General features: G+C 37.0%; 1 protein-coding gene across 1 annotated transcript in view; it reads left to right on the top strand.

The window, feature by feature from the left end:
• LOC127644621 (adenylate cyclase type 1-like) overlaps positions 1–22,589 on the top strand; it is a 180,396-nt gene extending 157,807 nt beyond the window's left edge. The window contains exons 10-21 of the mRNA XM_052127887.1: positions 6,369–6,563; positions 8,381–8,478; positions 8,595–8,682; positions 11,049–11,138; positions 11,546–11,805; positions 12,540–12,666; positions 12,798–12,914; positions 16,228–16,374; positions 16,581–16,679; positions 16,779–16,893; positions 17,535–17,659; positions 17,855–22,589. Of these exons, the coding sequence (XP_051983847.1) occupies positions 6,369–6,563; positions 8,381–8,478; positions 8,595–8,682; positions 11,049–11,138; positions 11,546–11,805; positions 12,540–12,666; positions 12,798–12,914; positions 16,228–16,374; positions 16,581–16,679; positions 16,779–16,893; positions 17,535–17,659; positions 17,855–18,187 (1,794 nt within the window). The 3' untranslated portion in view covers positions 18,188–22,589. The remainder of the gene's footprint in view (positions 1–6,368; positions 6,564–8,380; positions 8,479–8,594; positions 8,683–11,048; positions 11,139–11,545; positions 11,806–12,539; positions 12,667–12,797; positions 12,915–16,227; positions 16,375–16,580; positions 16,680–16,778; positions 16,894–17,534; positions 17,660–17,854) is intronic.
• Positions 22,590–23,948: the final 1,359 nt, after the last annotated feature.

Below are 23,948 nucleotides of genomic sequence, written 5' to 3'. Positions count from 1 at the left end.
ATCTGAGGGTCAATATCTATCTATCTATCTATCTATCTATCTGAGGGTCAATATCTATCTATCTATCTGAGGGTCAATATCTATCTATCTGAGGGTCAATATCTATCTATCTATCTATCCATCTATCTATCTATCTATCTGAGGGTCAATATCTATCTATCTATCTATCTATCTATCTATCTATCTAGCAACTAAGTTAAACTTTTTTAACACTACACTGTAGAACTGGCTCATTAGAGTAATTTGTTTGGGAATCAGACTACACTGGTCACACTGTATGTTTCACACTGTAGATTCAAAATAACCAACTTTAAAATTCAAACTAATTTAAACTTTAGACTAATTTAAACTGTAAACTAATTTAAACTATAAACTAATTTAAACTTCAAACTACTTTAAACTTCAAACTACTTTAAACTTCAAACTACTTTAAACTATAAACTACTTTAAACTATAAACTACTTTAAACTCATTTAAACTAATTTAAACTTCAAACTACTTTAAACTTCTTCAAACTTTCTGGTCCAAACTTTCACAAGCCAACTTAAAGTTTGTACTCAAACTTTTTAATCTAGTTATTATTCCGATTCTTATTCTTCTTAGTGGTGAAATTTCTATATCTATCTCCTCCTAGAGCTTTAACTCCACATACTCCAAACTCGGCACAGACACTCAAACTGTTCTGACTCGAGTTGCTATATCTTTTCTAACTGATCGGACTTACGGTTTTCCTAAAAATGACGATCAAACTCGGAAAAAACTCCCATTGACTTAACATTGCGGAATGTTCAGAAATTTAAATCTCAACTGACATTTTCACACACACAGACAAAAAGGGCCTGTCAGCCCTGCATCTCTCCTCTCTCTCTCCCTCAGAGGATTTATTTTATCAAGCAGCCAAAAAGTAATGACCTAAAATCTTCATAGCCACATGCTAAAACATGCTATGGTAACTGCCTAGCAACCAGCCTGAAAGAGTGACCAGCTACAACTCCATAGGCCTACATACAATTTATTTTTATTTATTTTTTCTGGTGATTGAATACATTAATTGTGATTATTCCATTATGTTGTTAATTATTTAATTATAAGGGGTTGGGTATTTAAACGAATATAACGGCTGGCCAATTAGATCGTTGAATGTTGCATAACTAATGAGCTGTCATTCTGGATTCTTCTGCTCCTGCTGTCTGTCAATATCTATCTATCTATCTATCTATCTATCTATCTATCTATCTATCTATCTATCTATCTGAGGGTAAATATCTATCTCTCTCTCTCTCTCTCTATCTATCTATCTATCTGAGGATAAATATCTATCTATCTATATCTATCTCTCTATATATCTAAGGGTAAATATCTATCTATCTATCTATCTATCTATCTATCTATCTATCTATCTATCTAGCAACTAAGTTAAACTTTTTTAACACTACACTATAGAACTGGCTCATTAGAGTCATTCATTTGGGAATCAGACTAAACTGGTCACACTGTAAGTTTCACATTGTAGATTCAAAAGAACCGGCTCATTAGAGTCATTAATTTGGGAATCAGACTACACTGGTCACACTGTATGTTTCACATTGTAGATTCAAAAGAACCGGCTCATTAGAGTCATTAATTTGGGAATCAGACTACACTGGTCACACTGTATGTTTCACATTGTAGATTCAAAAGAACCGGCTCATTAGAGTAATTTGTTTGGGAATCAGACTAAACTGGTCACACTGTAAGTTTCACATTGTAGATTCAAAAGAACCGGCTCATTAGAGTCATTAATTTGGGAATCAGACTACACTGGTCACACTGTATGTTTCACATTGTAGATTCAAAAGAACCGGCTCATTAGAGTCATTAATTTGGGAATCAGACTACACTGGTCACACTGTATGTTTCACATTGTAGATTCAAAAGAACCGGCTCATTAGAGTAATTTGTTTGGGAATCAGACTACCCTGGTCACACTGTATGTTTCACACTTTAGATTCAAAAGAACTGGCTCATTAGAGTCATTAATGTTGTAATCAGATTACACTGGTCACACTGTATGTTTCACACTGTAGATTCAAAAGAACCGGCTCATTAGAGTCATTAATATTGTAATTAGATTACACTGGTCACACTGTATGTTTCACATTGTAGATTCAAAAGAACCGGCTCATTAGAGTCATTAATTTGGGAATCAGACTACACTGGTCACACTGTATGTTTCACATTTTAGATTCAAAAGAACTGGCTCATTAGAGTCATTCATTTGGGAATCAGACTACACTGGTCACACTGTATGTTTCACACTGTAGATTCAAAAGAACCGGCTCATTAGAGTCATTAATTTGGGAATCAGACTACACTGGTCACACTGTATGTTTCACACTGTGGATTCAAAAGAACCAGCTCATTAGAGTCATTAATGTTGTAATCAGACTACACTGCTCACACTGTATGTTTCACACTGTGGATTCAAAAGAACCGGCTCATTAGAGTCATTAATGTTGTAATCAGATTACACTGGTCACACTGTATGTTTCACACTGTAGATTCAAAAGAACCGGCTCATTAGAGTCATTTGTTTGGGAATCAGTCTACATGGTAACACATGCTAGCATCGCCTAGCGAAGTGATAAAACATGCTAAAAAAGTGCTAGCATCATTCTAACACATGCTAGCATTGCCTAGCGAAGTGCTAAAACATGCTAAAAACGTGCTAGCATCATGCTAACACATGCTAGCATCGCCTAGCAAAGTGCTAAAACATGCTAAAAACATGCTAGCATCATGCTAACACATGTTAGCATCACCTAGCGAAGTGCTAAAAAATGCTAAAAACGTGCTAGCATCATGCTAACACATGCTAGCATCGCCAAGCGAAGTGCTAAAAGATGCTAAAAACGTGCTAGCATCATGCTAACACATGCTAGCATCACCTAGCGAAGTACTAAAAAATGCTAAAAATGTGCTAGCATCTATCTGTCTGTCTATCTATCTATCTATCTATCTGAGGGTCAATATCTATCTATCTATCTTTCTATCTGAGGGTAAATATTTATCTATCTATATCTATCTATCTATCTGAGTGTCTATCTATCTATCTATCTATCTATCTAGCAACTAAGTTAAACTTTTAACTACTTTAAACTACAAACTACTTTAAACTTTAAACTAATTTAAACTTTAAACTCATTTAAACTATAAACTACTTTAAACTTCAAACTACTTTAAACTTTAGACTACTTTAAACTTTGAACTAATTTAAACTTCAAACTACTTTAAAATTCAAACTAATTCAAACTTTAGACTAATTTAAACTTCAAACTACTTTAAAATTTAAACGAATTTAAACTTTAGACTAATTTAAACTTTAAACTAATTTAAACTATAAACTAATTTAAACTTCAAACTACTTTAAAATTCAAACGAATTTAAACTTTAGACTAATTTAAACTTTAAACTAATTTAAACTATAAACTAATTTAAACTTCAAACTACTTTAAACTTCAAACTTTCTGGTCCAAACTTTCACAAGCCAACTTAAAGTTTGTCTCGACGAACTTTTTCTAGTTATTATTATAATAATAATTATTCTTCCACACAAAAGTTCGGCAGCTAACTTGTCCCAGCAGCTTTTGTCACACACCCCTGAGTGAGGCGTCAAATTATGCGACCTATTGAGGAGAGGTGTGGAATGACTTTATAGCTGATCGAGGTACGGTATTTGCCCCAGGGGCAAAAAAGCGCCGAAAAAATCCCATAGACTTAACATTGCGACAAACTTTGACGAGTCACAGCTCCGAGCGAGGATTTCACAGAAACGTGTGATTTGCCACATTTGAAGAGGCTGGCAGGCTCTGTAAGAGCATACCTCAATATGGGGTAAAAGTTGCACCCCTGGGGGCAGGAGCTGCCCAAAGATGCCCCAATTGACTTACAATGGTGTAGGACGGCCCATGAAATGAACATTGCATAGGGATATTGTATTGAACATAGCTCTGGATCACAGTGTCATAGAGACAAGGGGCGGGCTCATTTCACTCAGACGACCAATCAGTCTCTCAGGATCATTGTGAAGCTATCAAGCCACGCCCTAGCAACAATTTAAGAGCACCTTAGCAACAAGTCCTATAGACTTCTAATGAAAGACATCAAAGGGATATCTCCGGATAGAAGTGTCATAGAAACACAAGGGTGGTCTCGTTTGACTCGGGACAACAAACAGCCAATCATGAATCACCTCAACACTTCCTAGCCCCTCCCTAGCAACCATTGTCGAGCACCTTAGCAACCAAAATCCATAGAGGGATATCTTCCATTCTGAATGTCACAGAGGCATGGGAGTTGGTTTATATCATTCATACTGACAAGCAGCCTTTGGAGTTTCATGATTGGCAGCTGCCAAGCCACTCCCTAGCAACTAAACAGAGTACCCTAGCAACCGTTTAGCAGTAACTATATCTCTGCACCAGAAAATCAGAGAGACTTCTGGGTTGATTTATTTCAATCAGGATGGCAAGGAGACTTGAGAAGTATCACTACAGTAACTGCCTAGCAACCAGATGGGGTTACCCTAGCAACCGAGTAACAAATCACATATCTCTGCATCAGAAAAACCTAGAGACTTCCGGGTTGACTTATTTCAATCAGGATGGCAAGGAGACTTGATTAGTATCACTATGGTAACTGCCTAGCAACCAGATGGGGTTACCCTAGCAACCGAGTAACAAATCACATATCTCTGCATCACAAAAACGTAGAGACTTCCGGGTTGACTTATTTCAATCAGGATGGCAAGGAGACTTGATTAGTATCACTATGGTAACTGCCTAGCAACCAGATGGGGTTACCCTAGCAACCGAGTAACAAATCACATATCTCTGCACCAGAAAATAGTACAGACTTCTGGGTTGATTTATTTCACTCAGGATGGCAAGGACACTTGATTACTATCACTATGGTAACTGCCTAGCAACTAGATGGGGTTACCCTAGCAACCGAGTAACAAATCAAATATCTCTGCACCAGAAAATATTACAGACTTCCGGGTTGACTTATTTCAATCAGGATGACAAGGAGACTTCATTAGTATCACTATGGTAACTGCCTAGCAACCAGATAGGGTTACCCTAGCAACCGAGTAACAAATCACATATCTTTGCACCAGAAAACAGTAGAGACTTCAAGGTTGACTTATTTCACTCAGGATGGCAAGGAGACTTGATTAGAATCACTATGGTAACTGCCTAGCAACAAGGAGGGGTCACCCTAGCAACCAAATAACAAATCACATATCTCTGGATCAGAACATCGTAGAGACTTCCTGGTTGACTGATTTTACTCAGGATAGCAAGGAGACTTGATAAATATCACTATGGTAACTGCCTAGCAACCAGATGGGGGTACCCTAGCAACCGAGTAAAAAAAAACATATCTCAGCAGTTATAAAATGCTATTTTACGAGTTTTGCCACGGCAAGCACCACTTTTCTTCAGGAAATGTACATTCTAGTTACTATGTACTATGTTAAATACATACAATATAATGTGTGTAACTACGTAACCCCTTACAGAAAATCTAGAGTTCTGGCAAACTAGCTGCAAAGTTGGCACAAATTTGACACTCATTATTTGCAAATGAGCTTGTGATTCGCTGCAAATGTTTTCCAGAAGTTTTCCATTCTTCACCGGTAGTGGTGAACCTGCAGCAAACCTTTGGCAACAGTAGATAATTTACCTCAAGTTTGCCATAAAGCTCAAATGATCAGTGGCAAATTTACAGCAAATTTGACTTGACAATTACTTTTTTTTGGGACTACATGTTGTTCTGTAAAATTCTCACAAGATTCACATTTGCTGCCACTGAGGTTGAGGTACTGGTAGGCTTAGGAGTAGGGTTATGGATTGGGGTAGTAAGGGTAAGGGTTGGGCTAGGCTTAGGGGTTAGGGTCAGGTGTAAGGGTTGGATTAGGGTTAGGCTTAGGGGTAAGGTTAACAGTTTAACTACAAATGTAATTAAATGCAAGTAGGGTTAGGTTAGGTTGAGTTATGGTTGAGTTTTTAGAAAAAAGTAAAATTAGATTTGGAAGGATGATTGCAGGAAATGAAAGTGTACTCAATAGTTTAGCTTCTAATATATCATTATCAGAGAGAAAAGCAACAACAATTAACTTACGTTGGTCAAATGCTCTGAGCAATACTCACTCGAGTAAAAAGTGTGACAAATAGACCCGATCTCCCCTATTCTGTTGATAATATATATATATATTGGAATCTAACATGTTTCATGTATAGTAGCAGTGATCACTGATTATTGAACTGGTTCTCTTGTTGTTGAATGAGCTTGTGTACATGTGAATTTGTATCTGTGATTGGCAGAGACGCGTCCTTCGCTCCGCACCAGAGAAGCTGAGGAACCGTACGTCAACGTCAGCGAACGCCACTCAGAGCAGTCCAGGAACACGCGTCAACCGCTACATCAGCCGTCTGATTGAAGCAAGACAGACAGAGTCCGACATGGCCGACGTGCACTTCCTCACGCTCATGTATAAAGACTCTGAGCGCGAGCATAGGGTGAGAGACTACCACAAACACACCATGTGCCGTTCCTGTCGATGAAAACATGATGAGAAAAATAATTTAACAATGTACTAAAATTAAGAAAAAATTCATCGAAATCATCCAGTCAGTGTTGAAAGAGCTTTGAACTTAACTAACCGTTTAATTACCTCATTCAAGCACATCATGTATATGTGACATTATTCACTATATCCACAACATAAACATAATATTGCAATTTACACCTGCACAGATAAAGATGCCAACAAGCTGGTGAACTTCAACAAAGTTACACGCTAGTCAGAATGTGTAACTTGCATTAAGAATATGCTGTTTCCTTAAAAACAAGCTACATGTAACGTTAAATACCTTATACTGTCTAAACGTGAGGAATTCACTACAGAGTAACATCTAAAAAGTAGCTGACGCTTCAGTAAATATATTATATGCTATTATTTTAGGTGCTCATGTTTTTCATGCGATTTAATCTTTAGGATGTTTGATGTAAGTATAAATAATTTGATGTAGTTTATATATATTTCAAGATATTTAAATACTGAAAATATTTTTACAGTTACAGTTTGATATATGTATTTGTCATTTTGAACATTATCGTGATGTAAATTTACATTACATCTATAAATTACATTTTCATCAAAAGACCAAAATTAATTAAAATTTGCTAAATACTGTACTAGCTGTGGACTAAATTCTAGCCATATGTGTGAGTTGTTACTCAATGAAAATCCCATCGGACATCTTGCAGTGCAATTTAACATGGTTGTATATTTACGCTGTGCATATTTAATTTAAAAGCCTGTTGCACAAAATGAAAAATGAAAAAACTATATATTTTTGAACTGAACTTGGAAGATGAATATTATTATGATTTTTTATATGATCAAATGTTTTGCAAAATGATTTAAATTGTAAAATTCTCATCTTATATATACACCATGTTCAATTACATCCCCCCAAAAATGCAAGCGCTGTTAATGCAATACTTTTATTTTTCAATCAGTGCAATTCAGCATGCTTTTTTGTATCAAAGACTTTTGTCACTAATATACTTACATATGCTAAATTTTACATCATTGACACCAAACATGTGGTCACTATATAAACTGTTGTATGGAAAAAGAGCTGGGTAAAGACTCATAAAGGGATAGTTCACCCAAAAATGTAAATTCTCTCATCATTTACTCTCATGCCATCCCAGATGTGTGTGACTTTCTTTCTTCTACAGAACACAAATTAAGATTTTTAGAAAGGTATCTCAGTTCTGTAGGTCCATACAATGCAAGTGAATTGTGATCAGAACTTTGTAGCTCCAAAAATCACATAATGGATATATAAAAGTAATCCATAAGACACCAATGGTTAAATCCATATATTCAGAAGCAATATAATAGGTGTGGGTGAGAAACAGAACAATATTTAAACCCTTTTTATTATAAATCTTCACTTTAACTTTCACTTTCCGATGTTAAAGTAAAACTGAATGGGCACCACATGTGACTTCCAGATGAAAAAGTGAAAGTGTAGATTTAGAGTAAACGAGGGACTTAAATTTTGAACTGTTTTATGGATTCCTCCTGTTTCCTTTATGTAATTTTTGGAGCTTCAAAATTCTAGTCACCATTCACTTGCATTGTATGGACCTAAAAATCTTTTTGTGTTGTGCAGAAGAAAGTCAGTCATACACATCTGGGATGGCATGAAGGTGAGTAAATTTTAGGGTAAAGTAGTCCTTTAAACCTTCGATATCAGTCTGGGTTGTCACAGTTTCAGCAGTTATATATTGTGTGTTATGACTGGTCTGTTGCCTGTAGTATCATCAGCTGAATGATGAGTATTTCACTGGTGCTGTGGTGCTGGCTCTCATTCTCGCTTCTCTGTTCGGCATCATCTATCTACTCCTCATACCACAGTATGTAAACAGCCTCAGCACTCACAAAACATTTGAACTATATTTCATGAGATTGATCATTTTATTTGGAATTGATTCTGGTTGTTTCTTTTCATTGTTTTATGTTGTTGTCTCAGGGGGACTGTCGTGCTGGTGATGTTAGTTTTCTGCATCTGTTTTCTAGTTGCATGTACCATGTACCTGCTGCACATCACTAGAGTTCAGGTAATTAACTGAATTTAATGTTTTAAAATTCATAATCTTTAAGTCATGAACTGTTTTCTGAAGATGCAAAATTTAGCTTTTTCAAATATTTATTTGGAGCCATTATTTAATATTTATATTTGTTGAAAATATTAAAATAAATATTTTATTCAATGTTGAATTCTATTAAATGTATATTATTTCATATTTAAAATATAAATATTTAACAATATTATTTTAACTACAAATTATTAATATTTAAATGTGCATAATATTTAGAATTTGAATAATTTTATAATACTTACAACTTATTTAATATTTCTTGTATTAAGTTAAAAAGTTAATATTATCATTAAAAATTCTTAATTCACTCCTTGCAAAATTCACCTCTTCACCTTTGCAACCTAGTCTCATAGAATGAACGTTACTGTAACAAAATCTTTGCAAACAGATTTTATGTGCCGCACTCTACATTTAGCTGCAGTTTCCTGATTAAATTAACACTAGAGGCGCTACAACTGTGCGTTTTATTCACTTTCACAAAAATTGGTGTACTTGTGATTTTTGTGAAAGTGAATAAAACGCAGTTGTTCAAGTCCAGTCAAGGACGCAAACTGACACCTGAGATGAAAGTGATGTGATTGCTTTGGAAAATGTGCTTTTCAGTTCTCATTTGTTTTTGGACACTTAAGTTTAATCGTTGCTTTAGGGCAGTGGTTCTCAACCTTTTTTGAACAAACGCCCCCTCTTCATGATCCTCTTAACGCCCCCCACCCCTAAAAAAAAAAAAAACACTTCAGAAATACTATTACAGCCAAACAATTGCAACACTGATACCTGAAGCCTGAGTTTTTGGTAAAAAAAAACTGAAACAGAAGTTTCTTATTGTATTTAAACTACATGTAAAAGCCTCAAGTTGAGTAATATTGTGTTTGGAAAAAAATGCAAAAACACATGGATTGTTTGAAAGGTATTGCAAATGTATTTAGAAATTCAAACAAATTCAGGCTCACACACGAATTTTTTTAAGATGAAACAATCACGTGAACAATAACGTAACTAACCTAAATGGCCAATGAAAAAGCAGCGGTCGTTCGCGCACTCAATTAGGCAATATATACTAGGCTTCAAATTTGAATAGCCTACAAACGGTCATTTCTACCACTCTGACAGCTGCGGCATTTGTTTTTAGGCGTTGCTATGGAGATCATTTGCCGGTAACTAGCGGGTGGGTTATTAGCAACATTTAAATATGAATTCATTAATTTGCACAGACATAATTTTATTTTACATTCAAATGAACATTGTATGTGTTGTCAGAGGCTTAAACGTTGTGATGAATAACAGTGAGTAACGTAGGGTGACCACCTGGCTATTGCTCTGTTACAGGTCAGCAGACCTGATTTTGCGGGACACGAAGGAGAGAACTTAAGTTACTATTAATATACTAGGTGAATAACTGCAAAAAGACATCTAATATAAAATCAATATTTATATTATTATGACTTTATTATTCCCATCGGCCAATTACACATTGCAGAGTAGAGATGCGCGGATCAGCTCTAACGTCACCCGAATCAGCTGTTAAAAACAAGCTCACCATCACCAATGATTTTCTCCGATTAGATATCCGCACCCGATCATCACATTACAATTAAAATTCTCAGGGCCAGATGTACTAATGCTTTTGCGCCCACTTCAGGCGTATTTGTTTCGCAAAATGCGCATAAAACCATGGCGAGGTATGTACGAACGGGACGCACCGAGATGAAAGCGCAGATTGCCTGTCGCAATTGAAAATGGCAAAATGCGCTTTTCGTGTCATGCATATGCATTCATGGGATGGACAAGGGGAAAGTGGGAGTGCCACATAAATAGATGGGAGGGGAAGCGTAAACTGCGCCTAATTATGCGCCTAATTATGTATTCCGCGTTATGTACAGAAAAAGCCGGTGAAAGCGCGCCTCTATTTTGCGCTGAAAATTCTCCGCCTCTTAAAAGCATGTGTAACTTAGGAAGCGGCTCTCCTGGCATATCCTCCTGGTGAAGCGGCAGCAGTAATCCGAGCAAGACGAAGACATAGGCTAAGGAGAAGAGCTGAAAAGATTTTTGCGCAGGCAGCCTGTTGAGTACCTCTGAGTAACGCCCCCCATTTGCGCCTGAGCGCCCCCCTCTCTGCTGCCTTGTTCACACTGCCCCCCAACACTGTCCAATGCCCGTTGAGAAACGCTGCGTTAGGGTAAGGAAGCTTTCTATTCGTTAGGTTTAGGTAAAAGTTTGAGGTTAGGGAGGAACAATTTACTAATTTAAACCTCCATTTCCCCCCTTTTTGCCTTTGCTGTAACTCTCTCTCTCTCTCTCTCTCTCTCTCTCTCTCTCTCTCTCAGTGTTTTCCAGGGTGCCTCACCATACAGATCCGCACAGTTCTGTGCATGTTTATAGTGCTCTTAATATATGCTTTGGCTCAGGCATGTGTGGTAAATATTCACAATTCTTATAGTCCATCACTTGATCTGTGCACATCTCACTGTGCCTATTACTAAAGCTATGGCGTGTGCTCATGGTCTCAGTGTTGATATGGCATCGAGTACACAAATGAAGTTTTGTCATAACAGTTTGTGTGGCAACTTTTAAATTGTGTTACAGCTAGCCCTGTGTTAGTTTGTGCTCAGTTCTCCCCATCACATTGCTAGCTTCGCAACATGCTAACACCAATCTCTTTGTTTGTTAGTCAGTTTTACAGAACAGAACACATATTGTGCTGAGCATTATTTTATTGCTTTAGTTAACTAAAACATAGTAGACATGCATGTTGTGTTTATTAATGTAAAGCAGCTCTGTTTCATATTCAGGACATAGAAAAATGTTCTTCTGCTTCTTTCAGATGGGCTGCATGCCGTGGCTTTGGCCCACCAATTCCACCCACTCCATCGTGATCACTGACGCAGCCGGCAGGATGAACCGCACCATGGCCGAGCTTCCATGTGAGGGTGCACAGTACGCCTTCATATGCTGCATGGTGGGCACGCTGACCATGGCGCTGTTCCTTCGAGTGTCCTGGGTGCCCAAAATGGTTTTATTATTAGGGCTGGCGGTGCTGTACGTTACCATACTGGAGCTGAGCGGATTCAGACACACTGCAGGGTATGGGACGTTTTTCACTCTAGATTATTGCAAACTGGCCAAATTATTAGCATCTATGAGAAGAGAAAAATTAGATTTAGTATTGCTCATACACTGGATTAGGAGTTGAACAACTATTTCAACATGTAACACGTTTGAGGCACTTGTTTGAGAAATGAATGATTCCTCAAATCACAGTTTGTGCTAGGATGAAGTATGTAACTAATATGTAAGGAGACAAACATTTCAGTTCAGTCAATTGTCACTATTACCTAATAACATAAAACACTGATAAAATGAGTGCGTGTTCTTTCGTTGCCATCTGAAGGACAATTCACAGCTTTTTTAAATGTGCTAAAATCAAAACAAATTAAATGTGCCTTGCTACAAAACACTTTAAAATAAACCATTAACTGAAAATTAAGAATAAAAGGCAAATAGAATTGAAGCATCTTATGTAGCTTGTTGAGGAGAGGTGTGCTGGCACTATTCTACGTGATGACACTTATGGTCCTTGCCTGGTGGAAAAAAACAGGTGAGAGTTTTGACATGGAAAGTGAGCAACCAGTCAGAACACCTTAGCAACAACATTACAATGTTCTGGCAACCATCCAAAACACCTTAATATCATTGTAGCATGTTCTGCACAGTCAAGCACCACTCACATTGTTTCAGTAGTAATTTTTAACGATTTTCTCTTGTGAAGTGTCTAATGTTACTAATGAAGTGTATGGTTTTGTATTTGAGGAGAGCAGGTCTGGTTCGTTCAGTGTTCGCAGTTTGGAGCCCATCCTGTCTCTACTGCTTTTCTCCACCGCACTGGCCCTGCACTCCAGACAGCTGGATCTCAAACTTCGTCTCGACTTCCTCTGGGCCACACAGGTAAATGAAGACAACTTCAATTACCCTAGGATAGGCACAGATTGTTTTAGTGGAGACCACTTGTAAAAATGTGGAGGTGCCCAGGTGGAGCTCATCACATTCACTATGAATATGTTCCATCATGTGATTAGGCAGAGGAGGAGAGAGATGGCATGGAGAAAGTGAAATTGGACAACAAGAGAATTCTCTTTAATTTGCTGCCTGTGCATGTGGCACAACACTTCTTGCTGTCAAACCCCAGAAATATGGTGAGATCTCACACAGATATGTATAAGGATGATCTATTTGCCTACATCAGCACAACATTACTGAAATAAAATCAATAGAAAGCATACTATTTAAAAAAGCTGTCTTTTTTTCAAATATGGCCTGCTGGACTGGCATAGCTATGCTAGCACAATGTAGCTGGTGAAGCCAGTTAAGTAGCCAGGTGGGGACACAAATACATCAGCATACAAACATCTGACACACAGAACTTTCATAACTTGCGCATTACACACCCAGAGGATTTGCACGTCTACAATTCGTGCAAATTCATACAAACAAACTTGTATGATTTCAAATGATTTTGACTGCTCTTAATTTTTTTTGAATTTGCAATTTTCAATTCCCAAATTGGAATTCCCAATGCACTCTTAAGTCCTCGTGGTGGCGTAGTGACTCATCTCGGTCCGGGTGGCAGAGGATGAATCTCAGTTGCCACCGCATCTGAAACTCTCAATCCATGCATCTTATCACGTGGCTTGTTCTCACCACGCACCCCACAGAGAGCGAGAACCACACATTATAGCAACCATGAGGAGGTGACTCTACCCTCCGTAGCAACTGGGCCAATTTGGTTGCTTAGGAGACCTGGCTGGAGTCACTCAGCACGCCCTGGATTCGAACTTGCGACTCCAGCGGTGGTAGTCAGCGTCAATACTCGCTGAGCTACCCAGGCCCTCTTGACTTTTCATGAGGTCTTTTTGACTTTATTCACAAAAGTCTGCACTATTTGCCTGCCACAATTAAAACTGTATTATTAACGCCCATGGAAAGCAGGCAGTGAACTAAATGTAACTTTTTTTTTTTTTTATAGTAATTCATCAAATAACAGAGAAGAGCATTATAACTGGACATTTTATCCTCATGTGCTGTGTAGTGTAATACAAAGTAGCCAGAATCACAGTAAAGTATGCTAGATATAATTGGAAAACTATAAATGAGTGCAACAGTCTCTACATCACATTCACAATCCCCCACCCCTCACCATCCAATTTAAGAATGACGCCCATACTATCCATTAATTCAAAATGGAATTGTAAGAACCGAGCATGCATACAATATTTACAAACATGCTAACAAACATAAACCTCCAACCAAATACATAAAAAAAAAATAATAATAATAATAAAAAAAAGAAATAAATGAAAGAAAGAAAAAAAAAAGAAAAAAACAATAGTAGTGGCATTATTCAAACAGACTTATCAACATAGTCAAGAAAAGAACGCCACATCTTAAAAAAAAATTTTCCGATCCTCTTAGTGAATACCTAATTTTTTCGAGGCAGAGACAGGACATCATATCTCTAATCCATTGAGTATGAGTGGGTGGCAAGGGATCTTTCCACTTTAATAATATTGCTCTACGTGCAAGTAGGGAAGAGAAAGCAAGGACTTTACACATTGATGCTGACAACCATACGTCCTCTGGGGCAACTCCAAATAATGCCACCAGAGGTTCTGGCTCTAATCTATGCTGAAGAACCACAGAAAGGGTGTGAAATATCGATCGCCAGTAACGCTCTAATTTGGGGCATGTCCAGAACATGTGAGTTAACGTTCCCTCGGTACATTGACATCTATTGCACATAGGGCTAGTACCAGGAAACATTTGAGCTAGTTTAACTTTGGATATATGGGCTCTGTGTACAACTTTAAACTGTATAAGTGAATGCCGAGCACACATTAACGATGAGTGGACCTTTTTAAGGACACAGTTCCAGGTGTCTTCGGAGAGTGGTCTCCCAAGCTCTCTTAATGTTATCCAGGGATGAAGATGCCAGATTGATCATTAAATTGTAAATGGTAGCAATTGAGCCCTTGGCCAATGTATTACATGAAAGGAACCTATCCAAAGGATTTTCGGAGGGCATCGCTGGGAAGTCTGGTATAAGTGACTTAAAGTTAATGTCTTACTTGCAAGACTCTAAAGAAATCTGACTTGATAAGACCAAAACGTGATACCAATTGCTCAAAGGAAGCAAATACATTATCCAAAAATAAGTCTTTGAAACATTTTATCCCCTTTTGAGACAAACTCTTGAATGAACCATCCTGCATTGAGGGCGAAAAAAAATGATTACGGAACACAGGGCTAAGAAGAGAGGGGTCCCTAAAACCAAATGACTTCCTGAATTGGATCCAAATCCTCAACGAGTGTTTCACCACTGGGCAATCGACCGGAATATAAGAGGTAGACTGTAGTTTAGATGCAAGAAGTGCTGGAAGGGAAATTTGCTTGTAAGCATTTATTTCCATGTCCACCCAGGACGGTCTATTGGGCAAAAGGTGATAATGCCACCAATAAAGTGTATTTCGTATGTTAGCTGCCTAGTAGTAAAACTTAAAATTTGGTAAGGACATACCACCATTGCATCTAGGCCTCTGAAGGTATGCTTTGCGTAAGCGAGGGTGCTTACCATTCCAAATAAAAGAAGAGATAACAGAGTCCAAAGACTTAAAAAAAAGACAGGGGAATAAATAAAGGTAAACACTGAAAGAGATAAAGAAATTTAGGAAGCACCACCATTTTAATAGAATTAATGCGGCCAATGAGAGAAATCTTTATAGGGGACCATTTAGAGAGATCTTTCTTAATCCGTTCGAGAAGCATGCCAAAATTAGAGTCAGTGTTATTTTAAGTTAATAAAAAATAAAGATAGTGGAATTACAGTAGAACTACATTACCCATGATCCTGAATAGAAAGATCCACCAATCAGAGAATCACTGAGTACTGCAGCGACCGCCCACTCCCAATATGCACTGTAAATGTCATAATCGGGTTGCTCTCCCAACATTCTACTTATGTAATTGTATATATTTTTAAATAAACTTAAAATATATTGTTTATACACTTATAATCAATTAATAGTTCAATAGTATCAATATTTTTCCATCGTTTTAATTTTGATTACACTATTCAGAATGCTTCATGGGTTTGCTGTTTGTTCTTGTACTTTTGTCTTTTTGTTCGATTTTCAAAAAAAGGTTTTGCTTCAAATCAAAGTTTGTAATGTTGTGATTCACCTTGGAGCAGGTTGGTTTGGTTTATGGCTTAGAACTCTTTTATGAAGGATTTTATGAAATACCTATGGAAGAAATTAATGGGAAAAGTTATTCTGGGCCAAGTCGACCAAAAAAGTAGACAGACACTGTTGCACTCTTTTTTTCACACATTTTTGTGAATTCCCTCCACTATGTGCCGGTGACCAGGAAGACTGGTCATATCAAAGTGGTATTTCATTCTAATACATGAGAACCGTGCTCATAGTCTGTTTGACTGATTTCTCTTTGTCACAGGATCTCTATTATCAGTCCTATGCTCAGGTTGGTGTTCTGTTTGCTTCCATACCTAATTTTAATGACTTCTACATTGAGTTGGATGGTAATAACATGGGCGTAGAGTGTTTGAGACTGCTGAATGAGATCATCGCTGACTTTGATGAGGTCAGTTTCCTGATTTCCTTCATTATGAAATATAATATGTACCTGTCAAAAGTTTGAACATGCTTGGCTAAATTTCACTTTCTCATAAGCATTTAGACCAAAAGGTTTTTTGGATTATGTTTAAATGCTTGACATTAGCTTTCCAGGCAAATATAAATTGTGCCTATACATGAATTTCTTTAAAAAGCTAAAACTTTATTTTGTAGCTCATGGACAAAGGATGTTACAAAGATATCGAGAAAATCAAAACTATCGGCAGCACATATATGGCAGCAGTTGGATTGGTGCCTACCATTGGAAACAAGGTCATTATAATAGTGTATAATAATACAATACATTCTGTATGTTCAAAATGTTGAAAAAATACAAATCATTTGTGAGTATAACTGTTCACTTCTTTATAGGCAAAGAAATCCACTGCAACCCACTTGAGCAACATAGCAGACTTTGCCATTGAAATGTTTGATGTCCTTGATGAAATCAACTATCAGTCCTATAATGATTTTGTCTTGAGAGTGGGTAAGTTGTGGAAACACACCATATCTTTAAAGAATGTGTGATGTGTTGTGATTATAAAGAATTCCTCCATTAAATGCACATCTTGAATCAAGTACTTCATCCCATAATTTTTTAATACTTCTGCTTGCATGGTAATACTAAAGACACAACATTGACCAAATACGGAAACAAACCAATTTCCAAGAAAATCAATCACCTTAGTCTTAAGGTCTCTGAAATCGTATTTATTTATTTTGCAGTTTACAAAAAAATCAAGATTAGAGGTTAGACCAGCGCAGACAGAGACTACAAGAGTCAAAATTTATTGAATTCCCAAATGCAGTTTATTGTGCAACCAACATCCCAATCATAACCAGAAAAAAATATGATTTGGTGGACTTTTAACCATAAATAAAACCAAAATGGCCACCATCCACAAGAAAAAAAAAACCTGTGAACTATCTGTGTCAATTTCTGCTGATAACCGATAGTTACAAAAGTAGCTATCGACATCGATTAATCTAAAGCCCATATATTGATCAATCTCTAATCAAGATACTTTTGAAAGGATCACAAACTTTTCTTGCGGCTGTATATTTTGATGTCTTCATTTACAGATAAAGTTAGAAAACTCCTGTTCATATTTTCTGTTGCATAATTAGGAATTAATGTAGGTCCAGTAGTCGCAGGGGTGATTGGTGCTCGGAGGCCACAGTATGACATTTGGGGGAACACTGTAAACGTCGCCAGTCGCATGGACAGCACTGGAGTACCAGGGAAGATCCAGGTACTCGTTCCTGACAGAAACTGAGATATCCAATATATCTTTAATGGGTGAAGCTCACAAAGCCTGTGAATAATATGTCCAGGTCACATTTCTCCCAAAAATCAAAAGAGAGAGAGAAAAGAAAAAAAAGAAATTGTATTTTGAACAAAGAAAATGGAGTCTGCTTTTCATTTAAATATTTGACCATTTCCTCAGGTGACGGAGGATACCTACCGGTTGCTTCAGAACAACTATGATCTGGTGTGTCGAGGTAACATCAGTGTGAAGGGCAAAGGTCAGATGCTCACCTACTTCCTGGAGGGCAAAGCTCAGGATGCAGGGAACCGAGCGCCACACCACACCAGCGGTCTGGAGCGGCGCGTTCACGCCATCGCTCGAACCAGCAGCACACAAACCAAGACTGGCAGCACGTCATCACTCGCCTCAGGCCTCACTGCAAGGGCTGGTGGGAGTCACAGCGCAGCTGCTATCAATGTGCCTACCGTCGGAGAAGAGGACGACACCAAAGAGGACATGGAGGAAGTATAGAGGAAAGATCTGAACAATATCTAACGTAAACGTATCAAAAACTATTTTCAATAAAATAACCGGCAAACCCCCACTACGCTCTGGCTTCTCTGAAAGACTTGCAATAGCAGTATAAAGAGGAGACACTAAACATCAAAGTATCAAGCACTAACATACAGAAAACCTATTTGTCCTACTGAATGCAGGGAGAATCCATGAAGCTCCCAGACGCGCAGCCCAAATCTGAAGCGAGCTCCCCATTTCCAACGAAACCTAGATTGAGCTTCTAGTCTAGAATGAATGTCTATGGATGAGCCCATGGTGAGCGCTCAGCTGCGTTAGAGCGCCACCTACATTTCAGGTCTGTATATTGTGATGGAAGGTAAATTGCTGCCATCTAGTGGAATGAACCAACACTGTTTTGCAGGGACAGAGAACCTGAATCACAGGCTTTCAAAGACAGGATAAAATAATGTCTGTTCATCATAAAAATTGTAAACATATGCAATATTATGGTGGGGTGGCGGTTCTGTAAAACGAGAGCTATTTTTGCAATTAGTCCACTGTATGCGTGTATGGTGTGCTTCTAAATCGCCCAAAAAATGAAACCGGTCAAAAAGTCTCCTCAAAAGTGGATGCCAGTGGTGTTTTTGGAGTGGAGTAGTCCTCCACAATCCACTGCAAACTCACATTAATCACCTGCTTCTCACCATTCAGTCTGATGGATTCATGTTGACTTTAAATGCCGAAAACTATAAACTGCCTCACTATATACAGATTCAAAATGCATATGTGTACACTATTAAAGGGTAGCACAGAATAGAAAGACAGCAAACATCCTCTTTAAAGGATGACTTGTCTCTTACACTGCAGGAATGTTTAAAAGCCTCGAAACTGATCTTTTTCTAGGCATCATTTATCATTTTTATGCATCAAAAGTCAACATCTTATTTGAGTCTTTAAATATTAGATGTTCTTATGATAAAACTGTGTGTACGTTTTATATATTCCTCATTTAAGGGAAGTTTTTGCATGTAATACATTTATAATATTTAATGAAATGGCAATAGGACAAGCATATGCCTGAATTTAAACAAATGCACTAGATTTGAACTTGTAAGACATTACGTGTATTTGTAATTGTTTTTATTAAACATAAGCAAACGTTTATCAGACCTTTAAAACAGCTCAATCAGGGCTTGAATTATTGATATGGAAAGAAACGCGTATATTAAAGGAATGTTCTGGATTCAATACAAGTTAAGCTCAATCAACAGCATTTGTGGCATTATGTTGATTGCCACAAAAATGTATTTAGACTCGTCCCTTCTTTTCTTTAAAAAAGCAATAATCTGGGTTACAGTGAGGCACATTGCAATGGAAGTGAATGGGGGCCATCCATAAAAGTTAAAATACTCACTGTTTCAGGAGTATAGCCACAAGATAAAACAATATGCATGTTAACATAATTTTAGTGTGATAAAATCACTTACTAAACTTTTTTGAGTTAAGATATATACAATTATACAACTTTGTTTCCATGACGATGCTGTACACCCTAAAACAACTGTAAAAATGACATTTATCAAATAACACCAGTTTTAACAGAAGAATTAATGTAAGAGCTTTTAGAAAATTATAAGCTTCACATTTTTGCCTTTTTATACCCTTGAAAAATTTGCCCCATTCACTTCCATTGTAAATGCCTCAATGTAACATTGATTTTTGGTTTTGTTAAAGAAAAAGAGGGACTAGTTGAAATAGCTTTTATGACAAAGTTGATTACCACAAAAATCTGTCAGTTGATCTTAACTTGTATTGAACCCAGAATATTCCTTTAATGATATCTGTACAATCTTTAAAACTTTAAAGGTCGCTTTCAGCTTTCAAGTATTGCTCAGGTGTCACTGTTCTCATTTTACACTCTACTTACAGTGGAAGTCAGAAGTTTAAATACACCTTAGCCAAATACATTTAAACTCAGTTTTTCACAATTTCTGACATGTAATCGTAGAAAACTTATCCTGTCTTAGGTCAGATAGGATCAATACTTTATTTTAAGAAAGTGAAATATCAGAATATTAGTGGAGAGAATGATTTATTTCAGCTTTTATTTCTTTCATCACATTCTCAGTGAGTCAGAAGTTTACATACACTTTGTTAGTATTTGGTAGCATTGCATTTAATTTGTTTAACTTGGGTCAAATGTTTTGGGTATCCTTCCACAAGCTTCTCACAGTAAGTCGCTGTAATTTTGTCCCATTCCTCCGGACAGAACGGAGTCAGGTTTGTTGGCCTCTTTGCTCGCACACACTTTTTCAGTTCTGCCCACAAATTTGATCAGATTGAGGTCAGGGCTTTGTGACGACCACTCCAGGACCTTGACTTTGTTGTCCTTAAGCCGTTTTTCCACAGCTTTGGAGGTATGCTTGGGGTCATTGTCTATTTGGAAGACACTTCATGATGTCTTGATGTTGCTTAAATATATATATATATATATTTATTTGATTGATTTTGATTTGATTTTTGATTCTGTTTGATTTGCACCTTTCACACCAAACTACGTTCATCTCTAGGAGACAGAATGTGTCTCCTTCCTGAGCGGTATGATGGCTGCATGGTCCCATGCTGTTCATACTTGCGTATTATTGTTTGTACAGATGAGCGTGGTACCTTCAGGCATTTGGAAATTGCTCCCAAGGATGAACCACACTTGTTGGAGGTCCACAATTTTTTTTTTCTGAGGTCTTGGCTGATTACTTTTGATTTTCCCATGATGTCAAGCAAAGAGGCACTGAGTTTGAAGGTAGGCCTTAAAATACATCCATAGGTACACCTGCAATTCTGGACACCTCCTATCAGAAGCTAATTGGTTAACTGTCAAAAGGCTTGACATAATTTTCTGGAATTTTTCAAGCTGCTTAAAGGCACTGTTAACTTATATGTAACCTTCAGACCCACTGTAATTGTGATATAGTCAATTAAAAGTGAAACAATATGTCTGTAAAGATGGTTGGAACAATTACTCATGTCATGCACAAAGTAGATGTCCTAAACAAATTGACAATACTATAGTTTGCTAATATGAAATCTGTGTAGTTTAAAAACAAAAAGTGTATGAAATCTTCTGACTTCAACTGTATATCTTTCTCCGTGTAATAATTTCTTGTTTAGATAATTTATGAAGTTTTGACTGTTTAAATCAATGCACTGCAGAATTCAATATCAAAGGGTCTCTAATTTTTCAATATGCATCTTTATGACACATTCATGGATGTACTCAAGTAATACAAATCAAGTAACAGAATGTTTCCAAAGCCTTGAAGTGCATTGATTTTCAGGATATAAATACTGTATAGTGCATTCTGAAAGTTTGAAAGAGGTTTTTTGCATAATGTTTGTTACAAACTTCCAAACGTTTAAATATTAAATTAATATCCTCATTTAAAAATTAAACACATGAAGAGTATACAAATGTGAATTATATTTCAAATCTAAAATTTTACTAGAATAATTGAACTTGTTAAAATGCTCAAATTAATTATTTGTGATGGTATTTGTGTTTGGATGTCAAAGACTGAAATCAAGTGTACTGCAGTTGTAATAAAAGCATCATTATGCTGCGATGGGACTGACAGACTGTTCTATATATATTAGAATGTACCACTATAAACTAATCAGAAGTGTAACGATTGACACATTTATATCATTAATGAGACCACAAGTGTGATAATAATAATAATAACATATGAACATTTCACATCTTTATATTTAAACTCTTGTTGTGTAAATGCAGATGATACATTACAGGAAAATGAAAGATTGAATCTATGTATCTTTTATTTCATACTGTGTTTCACTCAACTGTGTCAAATGCAGGCTCTTTATAAATGAGTGATATGTGTTTAAGGAGATATTGATGTGTGGTTTAATGTGAATGAGGTCGATTAAGAGAGGTTTACTGGGACACCAGTGTACCGTGACCATTTATTGACATGGAGGGCAACAACCTGTCCAAGAGAGATCTGTCACACACCCACACTGTACACACATTTTCTCTCTGGAATGGTGCATGTTCACAAGCAAAAACTCATTCTCTTTATAAACATTTGTTATATTTCTATTCTAAATGTTTATTTTAATGCTGATGTTTTAAATGACAATGCTTCTCTTCAGGGTACAGTTGGATTAATCTCTTTTTAAAATGTGTCTATATTTGAATGTGTACTGAAACTTAATTTGTAATGTACTGTCAACTATATTCTTGCCTTATTGGATACGTTTGTGGTGATTGAAGTCATTTGCCTTTTAGCAACCTTTTAGCTCTTTGATATACACATGTGGATTTTGTAAATACAGTGATGTATGAATTACTGTCCTTTGTACAGTGTAAACTTGGGCAATATAAGATTTGTAATAAAGACAGTATTGAAAGGTTATATGCTGATATTTGTTATTGTAAGTGTTTCAGAGAAGTCCTAGAAGTCCCATAAATGACATGAGTAATACATAAGTCACTAAGAGTACAAAACAAAAAACCTCTCTGTGCCCTCATGGAACCTCTGTATAATACAGTCAAATAGCACATATATTACTATGACAGTCATACTTTGAGTCGGGTTACAAAGCAAAGAAGGTTTTTTCTAGATATATAAAGCAAAGAGAATATTTTTCTTCAATTCCCCCAGTGAAATCTGCTGGTGGTGAAATATTTACCTTGGCCACTGATATTATTCAACTTCATTATCTTGATCTTTATAGTTCCACATCTTCATCCACCAATGAAGGTATTAGAAACTTTGTAGAACCATTAGAACTCCCTAAACTGACGACTGAGCATAAAAATTATCTTGATTGAGATTACCTCTGCAAGCTCCTCCAAGGTTATTAAGGCCTTGCCTACAGGATGGATTAGATTATTGGATGGATTAGGTTACTTTATAGACACCTGGTAGTTGCAGTACAAACAAGTGGATACATTTCAGATTATTTTACTCTGGACAGGGGCACCTGGCAGGGTTGTCCTCTTTCCCCATTATTGTTGTGTCTTGCCCTGGAACCATTAGCTGAAGCGATAAGATGGGAAGATGATTTTACGGGGGTGAAGGCATGGCACATAAGCTTTTGCTTTACGCAGATGATATTTTATTATTCGTCTCCGACCCCACTAGATCTATGCCTTGCCTCCACAGAAGTATTAATTCCTTTTCTAAATTCAATTCAATTGGTCTAAATCTGAAGTTTTGACTCTGATGGCGTACTGCCCAGTAACTGCTTTTCAGCCAGGTGCTTTCCAGTGGCCTAAACAGGGCATTAAATATTTGGGCATTTTATTCACAGCAAATTTTTGTGATTTGTTAAGAGTTAATATTGACCCCTTAATTAAAAAGGTTTTCGAGCGATGTGGGCAAGTGTGCTTCATTACATTTATCTATAATTGGGAAGGTTAACGTTATTAAAATGAATTGTATTCCAAAATTCAACTACATACAGCCTCTCCCTGTAGATGTCACCCCTCTCTTACTTTAAGCAATTTGATAGCATAGCAAAGTCCTTCATCTGGATCAGTAAGCGCCCCAGATTTACATACACCCCTTAAAGGGGCAGACACTCTAGAAGAGGTGATTACTACTTTTGGAAAAGGTCATGAGGCATCAGTGTATTACTCCCTGTTAATTCAGAGTCTGGGGGACAGAGTTTCAACTTTTCTCAAGAGATTATGGGAGAAAGATTTAAACTTGTTACTGGTATAGGGAGTGTGGGCTAGGATTCTAAAAAAACA

The sequence above is a fragment of the Xyrauchen texanus genome, chromosome 6 (assembly GCF_025860055.1).
Source record: "Xyrauchen texanus isolate HMW12.3.18 chromosome 6, RBS_HiC_50CHRs, whole genome shotgun sequence".
NCBI lineage: Eukaryota > Metazoa > Chordata > Actinopteri > Cypriniformes > Catostomidae > Xyrauchen > Xyrauchen texanus.
This window is presented reverse-complemented; position numbering and strand designations above follow the sequence as displayed.